The sequence below is a fragment of the Hyperoodon ampullatus genome (assembly GCF_949752795.1).
Source record: "Hyperoodon ampullatus genome assembly, chromosome: 14".
NCBI classification, from domain to species: Eukaryota; Metazoa; Chordata; class Mammalia; order Artiodactyla; family Ziphiidae; genus Hyperoodon; species Hyperoodon ampullatus.
In genome coordinates this window covers 34054635-34079801 of record NC_136927.1, presented here as the reverse complement: position 1 = coordinate 34079801, position 25167 = coordinate 34054635, and the positions used below count along the sequence as shown (strand labels likewise).

General features: G+C 45.9%; 2 protein-coding genes across 3 annotated transcripts in view; one reads left to right on the top strand and one right to left on the bottom strand.

Moving 5' to 3' along the window:
- Positions 1 to 8849, top strand: part of PDXDC1 (pyridoxal dependent decarboxylase domain containing 1) — a 38795-nt gene extending 29946 nt beyond the window's left edge. The window contains exons 15-23 of the mRNA XM_079718717.1: positions 218 to 323; positions 1806 to 1977; positions 2576 to 2694; positions 2964 to 3085; positions 4063 to 4155; positions 4244 to 4340; positions 5222 to 5326; positions 5842 to 6068; positions 8739 to 8849. Coding sequence (XP_079574843.1) covers positions 218 to 323; positions 1806 to 1977; positions 2576 to 2694; positions 2964 to 3085; positions 4063 to 4155; positions 4244 to 4340; positions 5222 to 5326; positions 5842 to 6068; positions 8739 to 8798 — 1101 coding nt within the window. The 3' untranslated portion in view covers positions 8799 to 8849. The remainder of the gene's footprint in view (positions 1 to 217; positions 324 to 1805; positions 1978 to 2575; positions 2695 to 2963; positions 3086 to 4062; positions 4156 to 4243; positions 4341 to 5221; positions 5327 to 5841; positions 6069 to 8738) is intronic.
- Positions 8043 to 22011, bottom strand: NTAN1 (N-terminal asparagine amidase). 2 transcript variants are annotated; one of them, XM_079718720.1, is made up of 10 exons: positions 21840 to 22011; positions 16236 to 16338; positions 16094 to 16159; positions 15701 to 15809; positions 13757 to 13830; positions 12165 to 12218; positions 11354 to 11407; positions 10244 to 10341; positions 8793 to 8906; positions 8043 to 8392 (listed from the first exon to the last, which is right to left on the bottom strand). In XM_079718720.1, exons 1-10 carry the CDS (start codon positions 21918 to 21920, stop codon positions 8213 to 8215), a joined length of 933 nt encoding a protein of 310 aa, XP_079574846.1. In that variant the 5' UTR covers positions 21921 to 22011; the 3' UTR covers positions 8043 to 8212. The 2 variants fall into 2 exon arrangements, with proteins under 2 accessions (XP_079574846.1, XP_079574847.1); XM_079718721.1 differs by lacking the exons at positions 16094 to 16159; positions 16236 to 16338 and having other exon boundaries at positions 21840 to 22009.
- Positions 22012 to 25167: the final 3156 nt, after the last annotated feature.

Sequence of the window (25167 nt, the reverse complement as noted above, 5' to 3'; positions counted from 1 at the left end):
CACACAGAAACGAAGACCCAACACAGCCAAAAATAAATAAATTAATTAATTAAAAAGGAAAAAAAAAAGGTACCATAAGTATTCAAAGAAAATCAAAGGTGAAAGGAAACTAGCCTCTATTAGCCTCTTGGGTCTGGGCTGAGCGGACGAGGGCAGGTCCAGAGACACTGGGTTCCCTCCTTGCGGAAGTGTGTTCATTCTGCCCCTTTCCCTGCAGCTGGGAGAACAGCTGAAGCAGCTGGTGCCCGCGAGTGGCCTCACGGTCATGGATCTGGAGGTGGAGGGCACGTGCGTGCGGTTCAGCCCCCTGACTACTGCGGCAGGTAACCAGTCTCCGTGGGTTGCCCTCGCTGCTCTGGGAGCACCAGTGCTGTGTCTGTCAAAGTCCAGGCTGTGATATTCTCTTCTCTCCCTGGAGAGGCTTTTCCTTTTCCTTTGGGCTGAGTTTAGGTAGATTAACCTACCGGGGTAACTTCTCAGAAAGAGAGACCTCTGAAGTCAATTGAATTCCTGTGTTTTGATGTCCTGTGACCCTCTGTTCAGTGGTTCTCAGCCCAGACTGACTTTAGAATCCCTGTGGAGCTCTGAAAACTCCCAGCGCCTTGGCCCCACCTGCAGAGATTCTGGTTGACTGACTGGGTTTACTTGGAGTGGAGCCTGGGCACAATAGGCCAGTGAAGGTCGAGAACCACTGTTGTAGACTTTTTAGAGAACTATAGAGCTGAAAGCACGTGGACTTCTATGACAAAGTCCTGGGGATTCTTGTCCCCCCCTCGGCCATTTCATACCTGTAGGACCTGGAGCAAGTTTATCTCCAGACCTGTTCCCCACCACCTCATAGTGGTGACGTGAAGATTAAACTGTGAGATCATGAATATGAAATGGCTTGGGTAGTGGTTGGCGTATTTTATATTAGGCACTTAAAAATAAGCTGAAAAGAGATACCTTAAAAATCCAATTGTGCTTTTTTCTGAGACGGTTTAAACATTTTCAGAAAATGTTTGATGGTTTTTCATGAGGTGTTTTCAACATATTTGGAAAGATATTTTCTCAAAAACATCAAAGTGGTGAAGTGCAGGCAACTGTCCTGCACAGAAAAGCCATCGTGAAGATAGCCAGTGGCCTCCAGACCTTCCAGGAGTCTCTGCTCCTGCTATGCAGGGGCCTAGCCCCAGAGGCTTAGCCTCTGAAACTGGAAAAGCTAGCTGTGGCTACCCCAGGCCACCTACGTTGAGGCTTAGATCACATAAGCGTTGGAATCAGCAGAAGTGAAGGCGCAGTGATGTTGCCAAGACTCTTGCATCCCTGAACCCTGAGACCTCGCAGGCTCTGACCTTCGGGAGTACTTGGTACTGTCGCCATCATCACCCTGCCCTTCTGGCCCCCACCCTTGCCCCCTGAAACCCCTCTCTTTCTCTCCATGTGAACGTAGAGCGAGAACTGTGTGGTCGCCTCCTTGTTTCTAACCTGTGCTATGATGTTTATAACCTGACTTAAGCAGAGTCTTCCTGTGAGAAGAATCTGATTTCTATGGTAGGGTTTCATAGTGTATTAAATCAGAGAGGCTAATTCTTCAGTGTAAGGAAAAAATGTGTCTACACCTGGGGCAGCCAGCTATACGAATTTTTAACACCTGATTCTTCCATATCTGGGTTTAGTGGCTTTTTTTTTTTTTTTAACTCCTCAGCTCAGCTAATGTGCTATACCTAGAGCTGCTGACTTTCTGACAGTAGAAGTGGGAGCACTGCTCCCTCATTTTTAGCCATTCCTTAAGCGTTTCCCTAACATTCTGTGCACGTGCTCAGTTTTAGGAACTCGGGGAGAGGATGTGGATCAGCTCATAGCCTGCATCCAGAGCAAGCTGCCAGTCCTGACCTGTACACTGCAGCTGCGAGAGGAGTTCAAGCAGGAGGTGACGGGAACAGCAGGTCTCTTATACGTTGATGACCCAAACTGGCCTGGAATAGGGGTTGTCAGGTACGGTGTAAAGACCGTGGGTGGGTCATTTTGTGAACCAGCTTAGAAATCTAAGATGACTGCGTGGAGTGACAGTGTTCATGTCTGATGAAAGTTCATCTAGATGTGCTGGGCATTTACAAGAGCACAGCGGGCAGGCGGCCCAGCGCGCACTGAGTGAAATAGGAGTTGCTGTGTTCTTTCTGTGCCAGCTTGAAAGTTACTAGAACTACGTTGGGTGCACCACTGACGTGTGTACAGAGAACTACAGCTCACTAAGGAGAAGCCAGTTCCCAGTTCCTCTGGTTCAGTGTGTGTCCCTCCTGTGGCCCCTTCGTCCCCTCTCTGGATCAGGGAAGCCTCCTGTTCCTCTTACAAGTGATGGGACTTCCCAGCCTTGCCCCTCCTTCTACATTTCATGCCCCTGGAGACTTGGGCTTCCCTTGGGACTTTCTGGAAAGGTTTGATCTTGAGACCCTCTGAGTGGCTCCTTTGCCCTTTGTCTCATTCTTCGCCCTTGGTAACTTCCAGTAGCTTCTATTCCACCTGTTATCCTGTGTCTGAAGAGACACTTGATCTTGTAGATTCCTGAAGTACTGTTATGTGATATCGTTTATAGGTATGAACACGCTAATGATGATAAGAGCAGTTTGAAATCGGATCCAGAAGGGGAAAAAATCCATGCTGGACTCCTGAAAAAGTTAAATGAACTGGAATCTGACCTTACATTTAAAATGGGTAATTACTCCTTCTAAAGTCAACTGTGAACTTTGAAAGCTGTTTTTTAACTGGTGTGAAGGGAAATGGCCTCTCTTAGCTATTTAGATCTTCCCGGGGTGAGAGAGCCCTTCGCCCCTTCTGCAGCCTCTCTGGGTCCCATCTCCTCATTAGATCCACGTCCTCACCCTCTCGGGGAGGCTCCTCTGTGCCTGGTCGCGCTGCTGTACAGGGAGTGGCCCGTGTCTGAGGACTTGGGAACCAAGTCGGTCTGTTGTTTCTGCCCGCAGGCCCTGAGTATAAAAGCATGAAGAGCTGTATTTACATTGGCATGGCAAGTGACGACTTAGATGTTTCTGAACTAGTGGAGACCATTGCAGTCACAGCCCGAGAAATCGAGGAAAACTCCAGGGTCTGTAAGACTAATCAGTGTCTCATTCCTTTTCTGGGTTTTCCCTGGGCAATTAGCTGGAGTCACAAAGGAAGAAGCTACCCTTGGCAGTGTCTGTTCATTCATTCTTTCCCCAAGTTTTTAAAGGCTTCCTGTGAGCCAGGCATTGTGCAGGCATCAGGGATGCCGGTGGTGTGATGCGGTCACTGTCCTCAGTGAACTCACAAGCCAGAGCGGGGAAGAGACGCATGTGAGCAACTGAGGTAGTAAATGCTGTGGACAGAAGTTAGGGGAGGCTGTGCATTCAGGAAGATGTGTTCACCTCTGCCCGACAAGGCCAGGGAAGAGTTCCTGATTGGAGCTGGTCCTGAGGCTGGATGGGATGGTGCTTTTGATAACAGAACTTCCCGCCAGTAATAGACCTGCTTCTCTTGGCCAGTTGGCATGGAGGACCAAGCTTGTCAGACTTACAGGACGCTCTCCACACCAGATATGCGAGTCACTAGAAATTACTCAAAAGGAGAGAAAAGGGACCAAAGCAAGACTGGTCTGAGAGGAGGAGAAACCTGTGTCATGTGATTCACTTTTGGTAGTAGGGGTGCGGAAGAGAAGGGAGTTTGAAATGAAGCCTAGGAGCCAACTTTATTCATTCTTGGGTGGACTTGTTGAAGTTTCTTCCAAACCCGCCTATATTACTTCTGCCTCTGTCTCCATGAATGTTGAGAGTCATGTCTGTTTTCTATTGATATGACATTCAGATCACAGGGACAGTTATTGCTGTTCCCTGGCAAATGAGGCTGGTCACCAAGGTACGTCTGCCTAGGCCTCCTTTAACATTTTGACCTATTCTATTTGACATTCTGTTTTATTTTTACACTGACATTTTAAAGTGCCATTTACTTATATACTTTTGAAAAATGTCCCCAGCGCTGTGTTAATAGTTCTAGGCCTTCAGCAAGAAGCTTAGACAAATAATGCCTTTCTTGGTCTTAACACAGCTTCTGGAAAACATGACAGAAGTGGTTCGGAAAGGAATTCAGGAAGCTCAGGTTCAACTGCAGAAGGCAAATGAGGAGCGACTTCTGGAAGAGGTGAGGCTCCAGGGTGGGCTCCCCAGCTGGCCTCAGGCTGGGCGCCAGCCTCCACAGGATGGCCTTGAGCAACGGTTATGTTTTGCAGGGGGTGTTACGGCAGATTCCCGTGGTAGGATCCGTGCTGAATTGGTTTTCTCCAGTACAGGCTTCACAAAAGGGAAGAACTTTTAACCTAACGGCAGGTAGGACTCTCTTTCATCTGGAGAGTTTTGCCAGATGATGCCCTGGGATCCCACACTCGTGCTGAGGGGCCTTGTCCGTGTCCCAGGCTTTACACCAAGCCCTGGGCCGGGACTCTTGTGAGAAGAGGCGAGATTTGTCTGCCCCTGGGACTCTGTCATCTTCCCTCTCCTGCCCCGACAGCTGTAATAGTACGAAAGCAGATGCCTGTTGCCCACAGCAGACTCCTCTTGACGTCAACAAGAACGCATTCACTCAGCTGCTCAGTCCTCCAGACAGTGTGTCTTGGACGTTTTGGTTCAGTGTTAACATTCTGTGCAGTCCTCATTAGTGTTTTGCCCCAGCAGAGAGCTGCTTTTTGCCAGGGGCAAGTGAAAGATTATAGTCTGTAGCGCTGAGCCTTTTTATTTCAAACCAGGCAACCAGCAAGTATTACCAGTTGCTGGGATTTGGGGAAGATGATATTGAGCTGCAGGCTCCTCCTTTCCTGTTCTACCAGTGGAATAATTCCCTGAACCTGGGGCCCCTTCCCCAGGAAATGATGACTACCTCGTCATATGACAGCAAGGGATAATCTGACACTGAACCCGCCAAGCCTTTAGCAAAGAGGCATCCATTCCTTGTTGCTAAAGGACATTTCCCATTGGGGCCTGGCTCCCCAGGAACACTTGGGCCACACTGCTGTCTGGTTGTTTTCACACGTACACAGGACACGTGGGGAGACGAGGCTGAAACACCCCAGCAGGGCCGGGACTCACTCGTGGGCACAGCTGCGAGATGGCTTTGTCGCTTCCCGGCACGTGTCAGGAGACCCGGGGCCTCCCCCAGGGTGCCTGCGCCAGGACCTCCCCCCCACACCTCCCCACCCCCCTCTTTTCTGCAGGCTCCCTGGAGTCCACGGAACACACATACGTGTACAAAGTACAAGGCTCGGGAGTAACACCGCCTCAGACCCCCTCAGGCACTCGCACTAAACAGAGACTTCCAGGTACATCACGTCTCCATGTCTGAGTTCATTAACACTGAAGAAAACTGGTGGTATTTCCCCTGGTAAAACAGACCTTTGCATCATGTAACGCCTTACCCGTTTGGTATTACCTGCATTCCTCTGTTTTCTTGATTCTTCAACCCAGAGTCCTATTTCTCGTCATTTAAGGACAGCTGTCACTGTCCCTTTAGCCGTTTCAAAGCCTTGGGGAAACACCTGGGTAGCACTCTCCAGGGGAAGTCAGGGTCTGGACAGCTGTCACGCTTAACCTGGTGTTCACTCCCCTGAGCTTTTCCCGACTGAGGTTCCCTCAAAGTCCTCGGCACTGGGGGCGTGTTAGTGTCATATCAGCTCTCATTTCTCACCTCATCACTTAAATGCTTCAGAGCCAGTGATCCCAGGGGTTTCTGCCGAAGCAGTTATGATTAAACAAAGCAATCACTTAGAGCACAGATAGCTTCCGTTGCAGGGGTGTCTTCCGAGCGTTCAGTGCCGTTCATTGATCTTCCTTCTAGGCCAGAAGCCTTTTAAAAGGTCCCTAAGAGGTTCAGATGCTGTGAGCGAGACCAGCTCAGTCAGTCACATCGAGGACTTAGAGAAGATCGAGCACCTGTCGGGTGGGCAAGATGCCTCGGAAGCTAACAGCCCTGAGCAGCACCCAGGGGTGCCCACCCCTCCAGAAGCCGAGCAGATGGGGGCCCTCCAGGACAGGGCCCAGCGCCTGGAAGATGACTGCCCACAGGTAGAGGAGCCAGAGAGCTTAAGATAAAATTCAGTGTTTGCTTGGAGACTGTACTGAATATTGTTTCAGGGAAGATGAAGTTATTCTGAAAATGTGAACTGTGCCACATGCTAGTATGAAAGAAATTACTGTTATTTGTGCTTAACTGGGATTTTTGCACAAAAATGTGCCTGAAAGCCAGGCTTCTGGGAGGGCAATTGACTTGTCTAATTTTGTGGGTATGTATTGGTAGAACAACCAACAACTACTGTTTCTGTCTGCCCAACTGTAGTAATACCTTTTTCCCCCCAGTTACCGTAAACACTTTTTATTCACAGAGAAAACTTAGAATTTCAAGTGCCTGCCACTTGAAACACTTGCTCTTATCTTTCTAAACACACGTGTAAGAAGTTACTAGGTTGCACATAATAACCCTTTGGTAAGACAGCTTTCTTTAGAACTCTCTGGGTTCTCTGTTGTCCTGCTGCAGAGGAGACAGACAGTGTTCTTTGCCATCTGTTTTGCTTGGTGTTTAGTTTGATCAGGTTGCAGTACACAGCTGGATTGCGTTTGGCTTGAAGGAGAGTGGGTTTCAATGGGATTGTAAATAAGAGTGTCAGAAGCCCTCTCCTGCCACCCCCAATTGCTGCTTCCCCGGAGACGTCAGGAAGGACCGTGTCCGCTCAAGCTGTGGCAGGGTCGTCAAGCAAGTTAGACTGGACAGTGCTTCTGTCTGACTTAGCTCTGCCACAAATCCATTTCTCCCTTTATATACTATTTGTAAACAAATTAAAGGACTCATCTATTAAGAGTAACTGTAAAGACTCTTCTTGACCATATTATATATATATATATATGTATATTTTTAAATACTGATAAAGCTTTTAAATTGGCACACAAGTACAGACTGTACTTATTTCTATGTTTAATATCTGAAAACTCAATAGATGCTACTCTTAAAAGCCTCGTATTAAATATGCTGTACAGCACCTCGTTACGTTGAAATTCTAAATTAAGTACACCTTTGACCTGTTCTCATGGGAGCTTCTGTAGCTTCTGTTCCACTAGCCGCTCACCCTTTTGGGCCCAACTCAAACAAGAACCAGAAATGTAATCTCTCTCAGGCTGATCATGCCAGACTACTGCTGAAATAATTGGAAGTAACCCTTGATTATGGCCTGTTTCTACTTTTCCAAAAGTACTGCATCACTTCGTTTATCATAGGTAACGGCCCCTGTGCCTTTTAGTCCAGTGAAGTCGAGCTACGGGAGACCTTAAGATGGTGGGGATTCACATTGGGTTTGTGGACTGTAGTACTGAAAGCCTTAGTTATACCACATTAAGCCTATAATTACACTCTGATCTGATGTGATTTCTGACATTTGGCACTTGTCAAAATGCAATTTTCCTTTTTTTTTTTTTTTTTTGGTGCAGATGATTAAGCAAAGTCTTCCCTGTTTATTTGGTGCAATGAAGTATAGCAGATAAAACGGGGGAAGGGGAAATTATCACCTTTAACAAGATTAATTTTTAAATGTTTTTATATATATTTGAAATTGTTAAATTGGTTTTGCTGAAACAGAATTTCACCCTTGAGATACTATTTGAATGTTGGTTTCAATAAAGGTTCTTGAAATTGTTACCACTGAGTTCACTTCATAAATCTTAGCATTAATTGGGCATGGTACCTTCCTTTTGGATAACAATTTCAGAAAAATAAAGGTTTCTAAAAATATAACATCAGTTTTGGATTTGATGCTTCTAAAATATTTTGAGGTCAAAAAAAAATATCTCTGTGAGATGTATAAATTCTCACCGAACTTTACTGCATTTTAAATATTGTTCTTTTAAACAAAATAGATGAGTTTTTCCCTTATTCACTAATTTAGCAGAATTAGACTTACCCACGTATCTGAAATAGCTGCTTATAGCACAGTGAGAAAGCTCGTTTCTCCTCTGCCTCTCATTACTAACCAAAAAGTAAACCTAAACAAATGCCTTTGCCAAAATAAGATTTTATTTTAAAGTCATTTGAAAAACATGGAGCAAGGAAAGAGACCTAAGACTGAATGGATGTAGATTCCAAATTCATATTCTTTCCTACCTCCACCAGTGGTCTTTTGTCATGCCAAAAAGTTGCTTTCTTTGGTAATTCCTATTTATTTTTAGCTTCCTGGAGAAGAGATCTTTTCCCATAAGCCATCTTCATTTTTTTTGTAGAGTAGAGCCTTATTTCCAGGAAACAGCGTGTTAGCTGGAGAAGGGTATTTCTTTAAAAACATCAAGGTAGATCTAATATGTTCAACAAAGTGGGGGGGCTCAGCCAGAGGTGACGTGGAAAGGTTCTGGAAAAACAAACAAGATTTGGGGCATGTGAGAAGAACCCTGTTCCGTTCCCTACTTTGATAAAAACGTCAGAGTCTCTCTGTGCTCCTTAAACATTAATCAGGCTGTTCTCAGATCACTATATAAATATATGTAATTTGTAAAATTACATAAGAAAGGAGGTGTCCTGGGTTAATGAGAACAAAACAGTTGGTTGCCTACTGCTCCCCTGCGTAGATGTCCATCCAGGACTCCACTTACGCCCGACTGATACAGCAGCTAAACAGGGTCTGCCAATGGCATCCTCCAAACACTGAAGGAAAAGCTGCTGTTATCTAGTCTAATCCCTTTTTTTTTTCCTTACAGATGAGGAAACCAAGGTCCACAGATTTAAGATTTACCCAACCTGTAAATTCTCACCTCTAGTATTTGCTTATCATCTTGCTGCAACCAGAAATCCACATGGGGAAATGGCATCCAGGAATATGGTCCTATACGAAGTTGTTCTGTCTCTGCATCGTAAATACTAATCATCTAAAAAAGAACGTTTCAAGGATAGAATTTAAGGAATGTTATCAGCTTAAACCCTACCTTTAATGCAAGCTCCAGTGTAGTCTTGAAATTAAGGCATTTGTCTGGGTGATAAGCTTCTTTCAATTTTTGTCTCATAGTAACAGAAGCTGCTACTTACTGAATACTTTGCACCTCTCTGGTACTACACTTTGTGGGAAACCGACATTACTTTGTTTAGTTCTAACAACAGTCCTGCAGGAAGATGGCATTTTTCCCATTTTGGTTGGAAACCCGAGGCTCAGAGAGATGGGCCCGTTGCCCATGGTCACACGTCCATAAGTGTTAGGGCCAGGCCCAGACCCAGGTGTGTTTGACTGAAGTCCACACTCCTCAATGCTACATGAAACTCTGCCTCATTATTCACACCCCGAGTAACCCTGAAACTTAAAAGTACACATGCCGTTGCCCCATCAAAAGAAGGGAAAAACCAATTTGTAAAAATGTTAATTTGCCAAATGATCAATTCCCTGAATTCTTAAATGTGCCAATGGTAGTTTTCAGCTTCACCAGCAATGTTCAATTTTGGTTACTGAGACTGAAATATGTCCTGAATCTTAGCTAAATCAAGGCTGTTATGCTACTTGAGAGGCTGCAGAAGGAACCCTAACAATGTCAAAGGGTTGGCAGAACAGACCATTGAATCCAGATATTTCCAATGAAAGTGGCAGCATTTCATAAGTGAGCAGATTTCTTTTGGGTACTCTGAATGTGATTTCTATTTTTTTTCACACTTTAAGCATTTTAAAAGGATTCTTTCACCCATTCCTCAAACAACGTGTAAGTCTTAGGTTTTTATTTTTCTAACTTTTAAAATGAAGGTGTTACTTAATTAAAAAGCACCCTAAGGCAATCAGACTTTTAAAGTGATTTGATTATTCTTGGGGTTAATCCGTTCAGCCCAGCAAACTGGTCTTCAGTTACTTGGTCCAGAGGAGAGTGTGATCCTGAGGTGCAGAGGGGAGAAGGCTCTTCTTCCCCCTTAGCTCGCCTTTCTTTGCAGCAACTTCACTGGTAAAGTCCTTACAAAGTAAAAGGGGCTCGTTCTCTTTGGATCTGGGTGCTGGGTGTTCACATACCTCCCCAACATCTTCACGGCAGAGAACTGGGGTCTTGAGTTTATAACTGAAAACGTTCATCTTTACTCTACATGATGTGTTCGTGGTGGTTCCTGATCATGTACAACTTTAAAGAAGTGTTATAAACTTTTCATTTCTAAGGTCTATAAAACTTTAGACTTTGGGGTTTGATGCCCCCCTTTTTTCCTTAACCCTGTAACACAAAGATGATATCAAACTCACTGGTCCTCCTGTTAAAGCTCGTGCGGCACGTAGCTCCTCCTCCGGACCTCGGTCTTGGAAGGAGGCTCTGTAGATCTCCGAGGTTTTGATGTTGACAGCTGTGAGGGACAACAGGATGACTTCCAATTGACAAAAGCCACAAGGGTTGGCACAGTCTCACACTTCCACCACCACATGTAATAGAATATGGATGAGTCTCCCTCAGAGAGAAAAGAGTGGAAACTGAACAAAGTTACTCTTAGGTGTCTGTAGCGTCTCCCTTCCTGGAAAGGGATAATGCAACCCTTTAGCCAAGCATCTCGCTGAGAAGAGCTGAGGCCTGAGCTGGACTAGGTAAGACCTGGTTCCAAACCAAGGGCCCCCCCCACAGGAGGTGCGCCATCTCTTCAGGCAGCGCGTGGCAAAGCCTCCCTGGTCAGCCCTGTGACCAAACACGGCTGCGAACATGGCCTGGGACTGGGGCCAAATCTGGTGTTTGTGTGTAGGTTTTTATCAACTGTTTCAGACATACAAAGTATAGAGAATAAAGCAGTGGACACCCAGCCAAATAAATCAAATGTCACAGATACGGCAGGAGCCCTCTGTAGAGACAGCCAGGCTCACCCTATTACAGCCTTGGGAGTCCTAGGGGCTGTTACAGGAGGGAGGAAAGTTCTGGGTTTTCTTTAGCCTGGTGGTTGCACACTTTCCTTTGTAGGATCTTTGTTCTCAATCAAAACCTTAATTAGTTCCCTAAGTATAAGAAGATTCAAATTCAAATGCCCTGCTCCAGCCCCCACAGCACTGGCTGGAAGAAAGCAGAGAGGCCTCTTGGGGGAGCAGAGACCACTGACATTCAGCTTTCCCCTAATGGGGGTGATGCCTACACTTTATATTTGCTACCCTGTTTCTTTTCACAGTCTTAGGATTTGGATGTTTTCTCTATTTTGTAGATAAAGGTTAGAGAAGGTAAGCTTCTTGCCCAGCAAATAAACCGAGAAGTCAGGATCTGAACCTAACGCTGTGACACACTGACAGCAACGGGCTTACTAGCTGGTGGAATCGGCCTTTAACCGGAGCTTGTCTTGTCAGTGTGAGACCAATAAACCCTCCGATCAACACGCTACTTACCAATGCCATAAATTACTGGAAAGTGGTTTTCATTTTCTTCCCGGTCATTTAATTCTAACACGTAAAAAAAAGAAATTTTAAGATCAATTTTTAAGAAATACCAAACAATTACTTTTTTTTTTTTTGCGGTACGCGGGCCTCTCACTGTTGTGGCCTCTTCTGTTGTGGAGCACAGGCTCCGGACGCGCAGGCTCAGCGGCCATGGCTCACGGGCCCAGCCGCTCCGCGGCATGTGGGATCCTCCCGAACGGGGGCATGAACCCATGTCCCCTGCATCAGCAGGTGGACTCTCAACCACTGTGCCACCAGGGAAGCCCCAAACAATCGCTTTTATTTTCCATAAATAAAGGCCAAGAAGGAGCCCCCACTGCAAAAGGGGGGAAATCAGAATATGAAAGGGACTGTGTCCCTGTTTCCCCACTGAGCCCCAGAGCAGTAAGGTTATAGCGAACAAACTGCCTCTCCAGAGTCCGGGCCTCCCAGTGGCCTACACGCGTGGCGGCAGCTCCTCTCCGGGATCTGGCCCCTCCTCCTTCCCAGGAGTACAGAGCAGGCTGCTGAGAATCCCAAGGAAGGACGGAGGAGTTGCACTCAAGGGGGGTCAGGATCTCAACTGAGGTTGAGCAGGATTTGGAGTGGGGAGGGCGGGGAAGGCCATCCCAGAAGATATGGGAAAAGCCAGAAGGCATGAAAGCATTGACAAACAGTGCCGTCTACGACTGAGAAACAGATGCTGGGTCCTGCTTTAAGAGCAAGGGCAAAACATCCCCGAAATCTACAGCTTTGCTTTGGGAAAGATGGCAGAACTTACCTGTCACACATAATGTCACCAAGTGAATGTCATCTTCCTGTCTGTCAAATTCACCTACAATGAGAATTTAAAAACTGATGTCAAAAAAGTTCCTTTAGGGACTTTCCTGGCGGTCCAGTGGGTAAGACTCCTCGCTCCCAATGCAGGGGGCCTGGGTTCGATCCCTGGTCTGGGAACGAGATCCCACGTGCATGCTGCAACTAAGAGTCCTCACGCTGCAACTAAAAGAAGATCCCACATGCTGCTGTAACTAAAAAGACCCCGCATGCCACAAGGAAGATCCTGAGTGCCGCAACTAAGCCGGCGCGGCCTAAAAAAAATAAATACTAAAACAAAAACAAAAAAAACAAAATCCATCTGCCAATTTATAAGCCAGTTCTGAGCTGTGGGCAGTATTCAAAAGATTTCAGGCATTTGACACACAATTAAAAAAAAAAAGTTCCTTTAATTAGCAGAGCATATGCTGAACAAGTCAAGAAGGGGACAGAGAGTCGGATCCACTAGCCTTCCGGTCACAACCTGGCCTCTTATCAGAGGTCAGATCCACGTGAGCTGATGCCCAGAACCCTGCCTGCCAAGGGACAGGCGTGCTCCTAGCCTCAAGCTCAAAGGAAACTTTGACCAAGGCTTTCCACTCTTCTCTCCATTCTGGGAGGTTGGGGGGACAAACTCATTCATAAGATTTTTACCCTTTTCCTAAATAACTTTTTTTCCTGATTATCAGTCATACAAAATTTGATCATTATGAAAAATTTGGAAAATACAGGAGAGTGGAAAGAATATGTGGGTTTTTAAAGATATAAGTGTATGGGCTTTTAATGCCCATAATCCTAGCAGTTAACATTCAGTATATTTCCCGCCATATTTGTCCGTGCACAGCTGAGCTCAGATGTAGAAAATTTTATATCCTGATTGTTTTGTACATATGTATTTTCCCATGTAATTCAAACCTCTTCATAAGTATTATTTTTTAATGGCTATATAACTATTCCTCTACTAATGGACATTAGATTATTTCCAATTGTAAATAACATTCTATGGCCCATCTTTGGGCATAAATCTCTGTGTACATCTCAGATTATTTTCTAATAATACATTCCCAGAAGGGGAATTACTGGGTCCATGATGGACCATGATGCCAATGGCTTTCCTGACAGGTTACACCAAAGTATGTTCCAGTGCTGCAGGAATACATCCACCTCGCTGCCTCATGGTTAATCAAAGAACATCTTTTTTTTTTTTTTAATATTTGCTAATTTAACGGGAAAAATTGGCTTTTATCAGGGTTTTAATTCTCTTCAGATTAAAATGGACATTTCTGCCCAGAAGGTGGTTCTTGTTTTCACACAGTTCATAGCACTTGCTATTTTGGGATGCATCACCTGCTATTTTGAAAGAAAATCTTGTCCCCATCCCATTACCTCTAAGCATTTAGCTCTTTACTATCCAGTCTTTATGGAAGATTCCAAGCTGAGCAGTTTGTGTGGCTCCAAGCAGGTGCACCCCTCATAGGTTCTGTACTAATTGGGATTTTTATCTAAGCAAAAATAGATACATATTTTTATCAAATTTGAGGAAAAAAGTGAACTTACTAAGAAGCTGATGAGTCAGTTTTTGTGACAACTGCCTGTCATCACTGAAGCCGCCCACGAGGTGCACTTCCAGCCTGGCAAAGAGACAGGAGGTGGTCAGAGGCCCAACAGCACGGGACAGCGTGTGCTGGGTCTGCTGTGAACTTCAGCTCTCGGCTCCCGGGCCCCGTTTACACCTCAGCACATGCACAAGAACCCATGCGGCACACTGGGACCCTGCCCGGGTTCCTGGGGGCCGAGCGGAGCTGTGTCTTAACACCAACATGATGCCACCTCGAGGCACAGGGTGAAAAAGGCTGCTCTGGAAGAAGACAACCATGTCACACTATCGACCTGCCCTGAGCGGGATGCTTCCAAAACCTCTTAAAAGTCTCAGCCTAAGAGGACCTGGGGTGCAGAACTGGGAAGGGCGGGACTGACACCATCCCTGCACAGACGCCGTCTTCTCTACCACCCAGCGTTGTGGAGAGATGGGTTTGCATCTCCGTTTCAAGGAGAAGGAAACGGCATCTCTGGCTAAAGCACATGCTTATCTACAACACCAGCTTTTCCCAAAGTGTGTTCCCCTGAACACTGGCCTCATGAAACAGAAAAAAGTGTTCTTGGGGTTAAATAAGTTTGGGAAGCCTTGCCTACTCCCCAAGGGAGTCACCATGCACAGCAAAGCTCCACGTAGGAAGCCCTACAGCTGGAAAGACCGCACTAACTTTGTTAACCCTGAGTGCCCCATGCACACTTCTCTGCTAACCCCTGGTCCTCAGCCTGTGACAACCTGGCAACCAGAGCTTGGGAAAGTGTGGCCGTATTTCACATCCCTTCTACTGACAGACAAAATCCTCCTGAGGAATGAACCAGAATCTTCTGCATCAGCAGCACAGGGCAAAGCATCAAGTTGCCTCATGACATCTATCTTACAACTGTGTGCTGAGAATCATGGAGTTGGGCCCATGGGCCAGTCCGGCTACGTAACCTGGAGGGCCCAGCAGTCTGGCAACTGCACAAGCTACAAAGCCGTGAGGCTAGCCCAGCCTGTCACAAACCTGGCAGGAGAAGAGTTAAATTTAAAAACTGCTCTGTGTTACACTAGTGAAACTCGGACAGAGAGGCTGGTCTTTTAAACCCCTGGGATTCTAAGAACTTGCATATGACTAGACTAGTTCATTCAAATGAACTGCTGCCTTAGACTTCAAATAAGATGAGATGCCTGCCAGGCCCGCCATCGGGAGAGAAAGGGGAGAGGACAGGCGTGAGCACCAGCCAGGCCGGGGTCATGGGCCTCCCGTTTAACTAACCCTGTGACTCTGGGAAGCTGAATCTCGGGGCCACACACGTGAAACAGGTGGTCACGCTTTCTGTCACCGGTGAGAGGATTGGGCGCTGTGGTGGACACCCAGGGCAGGCGTCAGCTCTCGTCCAGAATCCATGACACTGAGAACTGCACCCCCTTCCTCCCGGCCATCTCCGGCTCCTCCCCAGCCCTGTTCCTCAGAGCCCTGTCCATCGTTAAAATCCTGTTTTGCTGACATCTCCTTGCTATGGAATATGAGCCCCGCCGGGGCAGGGTTTGTCTACTCCATTCACTGCTATGTCCCTATAACAAGTTCTAGTTCACAGGAAACATTCAACAAACAACTGCTGAAGGAATGAAGAGATTCCACTGCTGGGGTGTACCAAGGCAATGTCCGCAAAATGGACATCTAAGAGGACATTACTGAGAACAGAACTACAGATTCAAAGTCAAACCTCCCCTCGTACCCGCCACCCATCCACTCCCTCAGCAACTACTGACGAGGGGCCGACGCTGGGCCACGTTCTGCTCCAGGGGGACCAGGCAGCCACTGTACTGGTGACAGGCCACGTTGCTGGAACAGCTGCCACGGCTGTTTCCTCTACGCGATGGTGTCAAGTTCCCAATATCACAAAACAGAGTAGCGTGGAGCTCACCTTCCACATTGAGTGTGGTCGGAAAAGGATTTTATGGAGTTCATGATCAAGGGGACCTCAGCTTTGGTGTCAGTTCCGTCACAATGTGTCAAGCAGGTAGCCCCATTACCTGAAGAACAAGGGTGAAACGACTCATGTTATTCCCGATGAGAACTCGGGGAGCAGGCCAGGTCTACGCCTGTCCATTCGGACCGCCTCATCTTTGAACAGCCTGTAAAAGGAAAAATAGAGACGTCTGGGCTGCCCAGCCAACCCATCTGACCAGGGCCACAGGGAGGGGCCATGCAGATGGAGAAGAGGTAAGCGGAGCCAGGAAACGCAAATCGAGAAATTCATGGTCCCACGTGTTGGGTCCGTTTAAGTTAACGGTTTCCTTCATCTCTCTCATCATACCTGTGTGCCTCAGGACCACAATGTGACAAGTGGTGGCATCATCAGAACCCAGAATGGAGATGGAGCCTGTTTAAAAAAGAAATAAAATAAAATATCCAGTAGCCTTTGGGGATAACGCCCAATTCACTGCTTCCTAACCTACCATCCTTTGGGGAGGTCACTGCAAGCTCTCTTTGCTGAACATACAGAAGGCCCTGGGGTCCCACTTGTTGAACAGACTGACCTCTGAGAAGTCTGGCTCTTTCCTGTTTAATTAAAAAAAAAAATAAAATAGTGATGGAAATTAGTGAGGATTGAGTGACTAGAGAGGTGGAGAGAGCCAAAGTGTGCCCTACGTGGGAAACACACACTCGTGAGGTCTGAGGTGTGTGTATTATCTGACAGAAAAGCTAAAATAAAAAGGCAGCAGCAGTAACTACCATGTGGAACAATGTGAAGGAAACAAGGAAGTTCTGTTCTTTTTTCACCCTACAGAACAAGACCCTAGTACCTATGAAATAAGATGCAAAAATCTTTTCCCCATTCTTTACAATTGTAAAGAGAATCAGATCATATGGACTAGTGGATTGGGTGGCCCAGAAATCACAGACCTTTTTCACTTTCTTTAAAGAGGAGGAGGGATCCAGACCGTACCTATCTCCTAATCTAGTAATTCCCACCTCTGGAAATCTGTATGGTGGAAATAACCCAAAATGCACTCAATCCCTGTGTTATCGAGAATGGCACAAAGCTGGGGACAACCACAGAAAAGGCAAGTAAATTATGCAGAACCAACTCACAACTGCTAACTGCACAGTCATGAAAAATGAAGACTATGGGAAAAGAGTTTGGAAATGTAAACTGAAGAGCAAGATTCGAGTAAAAAAAGAAAAAATTTAAGCTGCAAATATGCTGTTAATACAACAATGCTAAAAATGTTGCCACATATAGGGAAAAATACTGGAAGGAAATTCACCAATATAACCAAGATTGTGTTAGAACAGGGCAAACACAAGTCATCTAACTGTCGCTCTATTCTCCAAATGTCCTATGATGTAATTATGTTATTAAAGTAGAAAACCAAAAAGGAGCCCTCATAAATAAGCAAATTTATGAAAAGATAGGTTAATTTTAGGTGTGAAAATTCTGACTAATTGAATATTTGTATAAATTATTAGTAAGCCTGGGGGGAAAAAACTCAGGTGGTTAATTCATGAGAACTAAATTAAACTTTTTTTTTTCAAAAACATCAAATTGAGGCATCACTAAAATGTTTCATAATTTTCTTACTTGCAACAAATAAACTCAATAAACCATTTCCTAACCACATGTGCAAATACAGAGCTTGTGTAACTGTCTAGACCAGGGAACATTTTTATGGTCTTACACTGGCTTCTGGCCATTCCTCACTGTTGGTGCTAATTTAGGTTAGTACTTGCTTACTTAACAAAATACAAGAGATGTAAAAAAACATGACGATACGCTTGATGAGTTCTAGAGGGTTCTCTTTTAATAAACTTTCATTAATTGGAAACAAGGCAGCAGTTATAGTGAGACTGGCCCCTCCATTTAAGAAAGGAACTAAGTTGGGATTAGCAGATGCAAACTATTATATATAGGATAGATAAACAACAAGGTCCTACAGTACAGCACAAGGAACTATATTCAATATCCTGTAATACACCATAACGTAAAGGAATATGAAAGAGTATATATATGTAACTGAATCACTTTGCTGTACAGCAGAAATTAACTCAACAATGTAAATCAACTATACTTCAATAAAAAAAATTTTTTAAAGAAGAAAGGAACTAAGGCCTGAGTGAAGTGCAGTGTGTGACCGGACGGCCGAGTCAGGGAGAAAAAGAGATGCAGCCAATCGTGCAAAAACTCACAACACCTCAGAGCAGTAAGCACTTTTCATTTTCACGCCATTTCTCACCTTAATTCAAGATAAGATAAAGGAGAATGCAGAATTTCCTTTTATCTTAATTCAAGATAAGATAAAGGAGAATGCAGAATTTCCTTTTTATTACGCCTTTAATACTTACCTCTTTTTGTTCTTTTCGGGGAGGGGGAGGGAGAAGTCAAGGCAAATTTTTACCACTCATTTTCACAACTTGGTCACCACCCAAAAGCAAAGCTATTTCTGAGAAATGAATTATCACTTGCGTGCCCAAGACCAAAAATCACAACGTCTCTCATCGACACAGCTCCTGCTATTTCCCAGAGAAACAGAAGCACAAATTATCAGGAGAGAGAATGGCCAGAAAGTGAAAAAAGTTTAGCCAAAGTTCTCCTCTGTGGAAAAACACACAGTCCTACTTTATAAACTCGCATCCTTTCTGAAATAAAAGCAGTCGTTTTCTGAACTTTTTCTGAACTTTTATTATTCGCTGGACGCTCAGGTTCACGAAAAAATATCTTTTCCCTCAGTCTCTCCTGCTGCGGCTCATCCTCATTTCCCAGTCCCTACCGGATGGCACTGTTCTCTTAACCCAGGGGTCAGTACACTTGTTTCAGAAAAGGGCCAGACAGTAAGTATCCTGGGCTTTGCAGACCGCGTGGTCTCAGCTCCTCAGCGTGAAAGCAGCATAGACGACACATGACAAGTGGCCGTGGCTGTGTCCCCAGAAAGCTACTTATGAGTGACACTGAAATTTGAAGAAAACGGGAGAGCAAGTATGAGAGTGCCGCCGGGCGCAGCCCTCAGAACTGAGCCTTCTTCCCACCCCTCGGGCGCTACCTCATCTCAGTCCTTTCCTCCCTTACACCTAATTCCTGCAATATAGTGCCCGGGGGCCTCTCCCTGAGCCAGTGACCTGGGCATTAGGCTGAGCTTCGGTGCTCTGTGCCCTCCTCTGGGAAACGGGGCTGATGACGGCCACTCCTTAGGCTGTGGGAGGATTAACTGACAGCAGGTCTGTAGGGGGTGGCTGTCAACATTCCCCACCTCTGGTCCCCTGTCCTGACCCCGCTTTTCTGCTCAAAAAAACCCTTCTGAGGAATAATTACAGGGGTTTATAAAGGTTTAGCTCTGTGAATGTTCCTAATGGGGAAAGAGCATAAATATCGCGCATGCTTAAAGGCAGGAACGAAGTTACGTGGAATTCCATGGGACTGTTTCTCAGGAGGTCGCAGGACCAGTCCCTGAGCGTCCAGTGACTGGTTAAGAACAAAGGCTCTAGACAGCACCGCCCAAGGGCGCTTTCTGCAGCGATGGCAAGGATCTGTACCTGCCCTGTCTCATACAGCAGCCACTGGCCACACGTGGCTGTGGAGCACTTGAAACGTGGCTAGTGTGACTGAGGAGCTGATTTTTAAATTTTAATTAACTTAAATGTAAATCGCCACATGCGGCCAGTGGCTAATGTATTGAGCACTGCTGCTCTAGAGGCAAAGGCGGATCGCCTGGGTTGCGATCCAGGCTTCACCACTCACAGGATGTGGGATCTTGGGCAATTTACTCCACCCTCTGTGCCTCAGAGTTCCCATCTGTAAAATGGGAACAGCAGCAGTACCTGCTTCCTAGGGCTGGGATGCTCAGCAAGTTCCACTGCATTGCTATCATTGTTGCTGTTGTTACTATTATCCTATGCTAAGCCTAGCTATGGACAGGCTTGTAAGTGCTGCTACTGCATACTCACAACCTACTGTCACATGAAAAAGACACATTATAGAACAGAATATATAGTATGCTATCATGTAAAAAAGTATAGCAAAATGTGAAGCATGGTTGTGGTCACAGATTCTTTTTTCTTCTTTTTGAGATTTATCATTTCTATTTTCTTACAAAGGGGACACTACTTGTTATTAAAAAAAAATTATTAAACCTTTCATTTCTCCACATTGCACGTCAGCTGAAAGATCCATCTAAACCCCTGCCACCTAGGTACGACCTACCTCTCCCGGCTTATCTTCCACTCTGCCCCTTCTGCCCTCTCTGCCAGGGAAACGGGCCAGTCCACCTGCCTTCGGGGCCTTCCCCTCCCGCCCAGGGGCCACGGGGCACAGTCCAGCTTGCTCAGCTAGAATGCCCTCCCCCTCTTCCCTTAGGCTGCTGAGATGGAAGTGCCCCCACCCCCGCTCCCCCATTCCTGTAAGGCAAACTAGTCCCCACTACACAGCATTTCTAGGCCACATCTCTCCCCAAAGAGGCCAAACCTCCCTTCTAGGGGGCCAGCCGCCCTGGTATCTCATCTCATTCCCCCCTCTCTACACACTTACGGGGCTGCCTTGGACACTGATCTAACTTTTTATCATAGAAAATTTCAAGCAGACATAAGAATAGGGTGCCACCTATATTCTTTAGGCAGCTGCAATTTTTCTCCCTTGGTGAGTCGTACTCCCCACTGCACCAGTTCATGGTGTGGCAGTGACACAGTACAAGGAAAGTGCTTAACACTTAACCTAGTGTCTGCTAGGGGCCCAGTATGTGTTGGCTAATATTATTGTTTTCTTGAAATGCAAGTTGAGAATCACACAGAGTTGTCCTCTTTTCCCTGTCAGTAACACCCCCCCTCATCTTTTGGGTCATTTTCAGGGGTCATTCTGCTCAGACATTTGTGTAACAAATATTTACAAAGCACAGATTCACTGACAGGGACTGCCCTAGGCTCTGAGGATACAAAGACACACTGTCTGCCTTCAGGAAGCTTACATTCTGGGGGAGAGACCAAAGGAAAATAAACAAAACAAGCATGCAGACAAAATCACCCTGCAACTGTTACAGAAGAAAACCCAAAAATACATTCCCTAAGCCTACAGACTCAATCAGGTTCCCCGGCTTCACTTTGCAGAGTGAAAAGGAGCTTTTTTTTTTTTCCCTTTATGGCACTTAATTAACAGTCACGGTATTTGAGCCACCCTGTGATTAAAAACCATCCCCACCCTATAAATGTCCTGATTGTGGGGAAAGAGGCAAACACCACAGGCAACGTACATTAGAGGCTCAACATGAATCTCTTAAATCAATGAAATGGTTGATTTCCCCTTAACTGGATCTGGGGCAAGTGGGAGGTTTGGTTCGGAATTTTTTTTTTTTTTTTTTACAGTAGGAACCCTTTTCTAAACAGTCTCTGCATAAGCTTGGACTAAGGGTTCAGAGGTCCATCTAAGGACAAAAGCAGGAAACAAAACAAAAAACCCTTCCACAGGGTGTGGTTCCTCAACACGCCCCAGCTGGGTGAAAACAGGGCCCTTTCTTCCGACTGAAACTAACCGGGAGCCCCAGGCCCCGGGTCTAGAAGAGTAGGCGACCCGCCAGGATGTCCCTGCCCACCCCAGAAAACCTCCTGCTTCCTGAGGACCCAAGGACGATGCCGCGCTCACCACAGGTGGGGATCCCCGGCGAGGGAGCAAGGGCGCCTCCCAAATTTGCTTAAACGGGCCAAGTCCGGGTTGGAGATTGGGACCGCCCTGTCTGGAGAAAGGGGGTCCCGGGGTGTCCTCAAGCCGCGGTGCTGGGCGACCCTGGACAAGTCACCTAACCTCTCTGGGCCCCCGTTCCCTCCTTTGGAAAAGAGGGGCCTCAGCAGATGCCCTCTAAGGTCCAAAGAAGGTAAAAGCTCCACAGATGCCTCAAGCGAGGGCAGAAACTCTGCTGCCGGCGGCCTGGGCTCCGGATGTGCCGATAGCACCTCCGCTGCGCCAAGTTTCGAGCCTGATTCGGGGAGAGCGGGTGGTGGCGGCTAGGTGAGGAGGGCTCTGGACCGCCTGCGGATTCCCTCGGGCCCGCCTCGAAGCCCCCCGCCCGGGCCCTGCTCACCTCCAGAAGCGGGTGGGCTCGGACGAGGTCCCCAGCGGACTGCGGCAGCCTCACTCGCCGCCCCTCCACGAGCAGCGGCATCGCGGAGGCGGCCGCCCCGGCAGGCCCAGGGAAGCGGCGGCCTCCTCAGCCACGGGCCGCCCGCCGCCCCTGCCCCCGCCCTCGCCCTCGCCTTCGCCCTCACCCTCACCCTCTCTCTCGGGCCGCCCCGCCGCCGCGCCCAGCCGCGGGTGCCACCGGGAAGTGGAGTCCGACGGAAGCGGTGCAGCCCCAAGAGGCTGAGGAAATCTATGGGGGGCGGGGGGCGCATGGCCCCCATGGGAAACGTAGTCCAAACGGGAGGGAGTGGCCCGCCTCCGCTAGGGGCTCTGGGAAATGTAGTTCTGAAAGCGTGAGGGAGGAAGAGGGAGTGGACGAGCTGTGCTCATCGCGAGGGCCCTTGCCCTCAGGGCCAGGCTCACATTTCAGCCAACCAGGCCTGAGTGCGGGCTCTGGGGTCGCCGCCTGCCTAGGTTCTTATCACGGCTGTACCACTTCCCATAGTGACCTTGAGCAAGTTTTCCGAGTTTGCGAACCTGCCGTGCTGCTCCATAGGATTGTATTTAATAGTAAACACAACCTGTCTTAAACTGGGAAAATGGAGCCTAAAGTTTGCTAGCCCCACACATTCAGAAATCATTAGTAACACTTGGTGCTTGACATTCCGTAGGCACTCATAGATGGGCTAAGAACCCTGGGAGTAAAAATCAGCAAGATACCCTACAGACCCTACTGAGGACAGGTACCCTGGCGTGAGACTTCTCACCTTATTTGAGTTTAGAATAGTTTTAGCTGTTCTAAAACTTGGAAATATTACCCAAATAGATCCAACTCCATATTAACAAAAATAATTTTACAAAAGACTGGTGAGACGAAAAAGAGGCCCCACTTCACACAGAGCAAAAACTATGTCTATAGGATGCTGTAATAAGCACTGCCTGGCAGGTGGAGCCCTCTGGCCCCTCCCCTCCAGTTGAGATTAAGTTGGTACCAAGTAGGTAATACAGGTGAAACGGAAGTTATCTTTGCCTTGAAAAGACCTTTCCATGAAAGTGCTTCCAGCTTAACTAGACTTTCTCACAAGGTAACCAAACAGCTGACTTTACGTGCATTTTCATCAAATCCTCACAACCATAAAGTAGGTATTAGTAATTTCCACTTTTATTTTCAAAGTGGAGCTCAGAGAGAGGCTAGGTAACTTGCTCAAGGTCACACAGCTGATTAGAAAAAGACAGGTCTGACACCCATGACACTGGTCCTTTCACACTTGTATGAATTAGCCACTTCTCATTAAAGAAGACCTGCCCATAGCAGACAAACAAAATGATGGACCCTGGAATTCCTACCCCAGTTGAGAACCTGCTTTTGAGTAAGAGGGATAGGAAAATCCTGTTTTCATATATAATTCCCAAGGAGATTAAACAACTTTTTTTTTTTTTTGCACAGATGTTCCTTAAAAGCATGTAACTTTTTGGAAGTGTTTGTTTTCCTTGGACCCATTGGGTGTGATCAAGGAAAGTCACTGACACTTCAGATGCACCTGGAAGCCATTCTCATCACCAGTATGCAATTATTTTTGAGTACTTGCAATCACAGTGGCAATACTTTTGCCTCTGTAATAAAGTATAAATTAAGTAAAGTCTCAGTTGCAGTTTTCTATTGCAAAATGGTGCTTTAATACAGTAGATCAATAAATATAAAATAAAAAAACACAGGAGTCAAAAGAACATTTACATGAGAAGCTTCTTTATTGGGGCACCTCCCTTTATTGGCATAAGGACAAAAGTTCCAGATTAACCACGTCATTGTTTTATTTTCACAGTATTTTTTTTTCTCAAACTCCTTTGAAATTTTACTTATTTGTCTAAATACTTCTACATTAAAACTACTTCTCAACTCACAAAGACCCCACTTACTGTTAATTTCTACGGACACATTTTCAATTACTCATTTTATCCACTATACAAAAATCCCACCTTTTTGTCAGCAGTTAAAAAAACAGAGAACCTAAAGGCTCTCAAATGACTTTCCACCAAGTCACCAATACCCAGAACTTTTTAAAACAATAAAAATTTCTATTTTCCAAAAACATTTACAGACTGAAATTCAAACTCTACATTGCCATCAATGTAAATATATGAGAGCATACAAAGCCCTAGGAAAGAGAAAGTATTTCATTACAAAATATTTGTGATCAAGAAAATATCACTTGTCTTTAAATAAAGAATAGGAAAGTGGCAGAAAAATAAATATATTTAAAGGTGTCCATTTTCACAAATAACAAGTACACAAATAAGGAATGAAGCTAAAATATGCAGGAGCTTCAAAATGACTAGCAGTGCTTGCACAAATTTATTATACAGCGAGGTTGTTTAGACTCCTCTCTCTCAGTGTTTAGTTATAAAAATACAAAAAGAGCCTCGCCAGAGGAGGATTTCACTGAGCTGGAATCCATGGTACGAACAGCCAGCAGACAGGGACTGTAGCTGTAACCCTGACCTACTGTTGCTAGCAAAACCATTCCACCAAATAACCTAAAATCCCCTCTCTTCCCCTACTTTTGGACAAAGAAATTCTCAATGATCAATATTACATTCCACTACAAGTAGTTCCAGTTCTGACAGAGGTTCTGGGAGCGTCAGGGTAAAACACTGCGAGCTGTGTTCTATAAAAGTCCAACCCCACTTCAGTCAATGTGAATTACATTTACCTGGAACTCCTTTTTTCTTTTAAACCCATTTTTACACTCACAAATGTATGATGTGTCTGATTCTGTTTCTCTAAATCCTCTCTCGTCCCTCTAGGCTTTTATTAGTTTCTGAAGTCCCTGGAGATCTCCTTCAGTGCCAGCTCCAACTTGCAGCATCCAGGACCAGCCCTGGCCCCCTCCCCACACTTTGCTGCTATCTTCTCTGCACCCCACTGAAAACTCGGAACACAAATACAGTTACAGCAGAGGGGAAACAGCATATCCAAAAGAAACTCATTCTGAAGACTTCAAAGAGTGTCCTTGAGGATTTTTCAGTGAAAAGATATCAACAATGTCCTGTTAAGTATGGCTCTGACAAAAACCTCGTTAAAAATGCAATCTGTTAAAATAGGCTGTTGCTGATATTAGAAATTTCACAATAATTATGTCAAAAAGCTGTAACAAAAAAATGTATACATTAAACAAACGAGCCAAGCTTTCAACACTTATCATCAACTCCACCGTAAAATATTGCACATGATATTGTCTTTTCCTTTGTTTTTTTTGTTTTTTTTTGCAGTACGCGGGCCTCTCACTGCT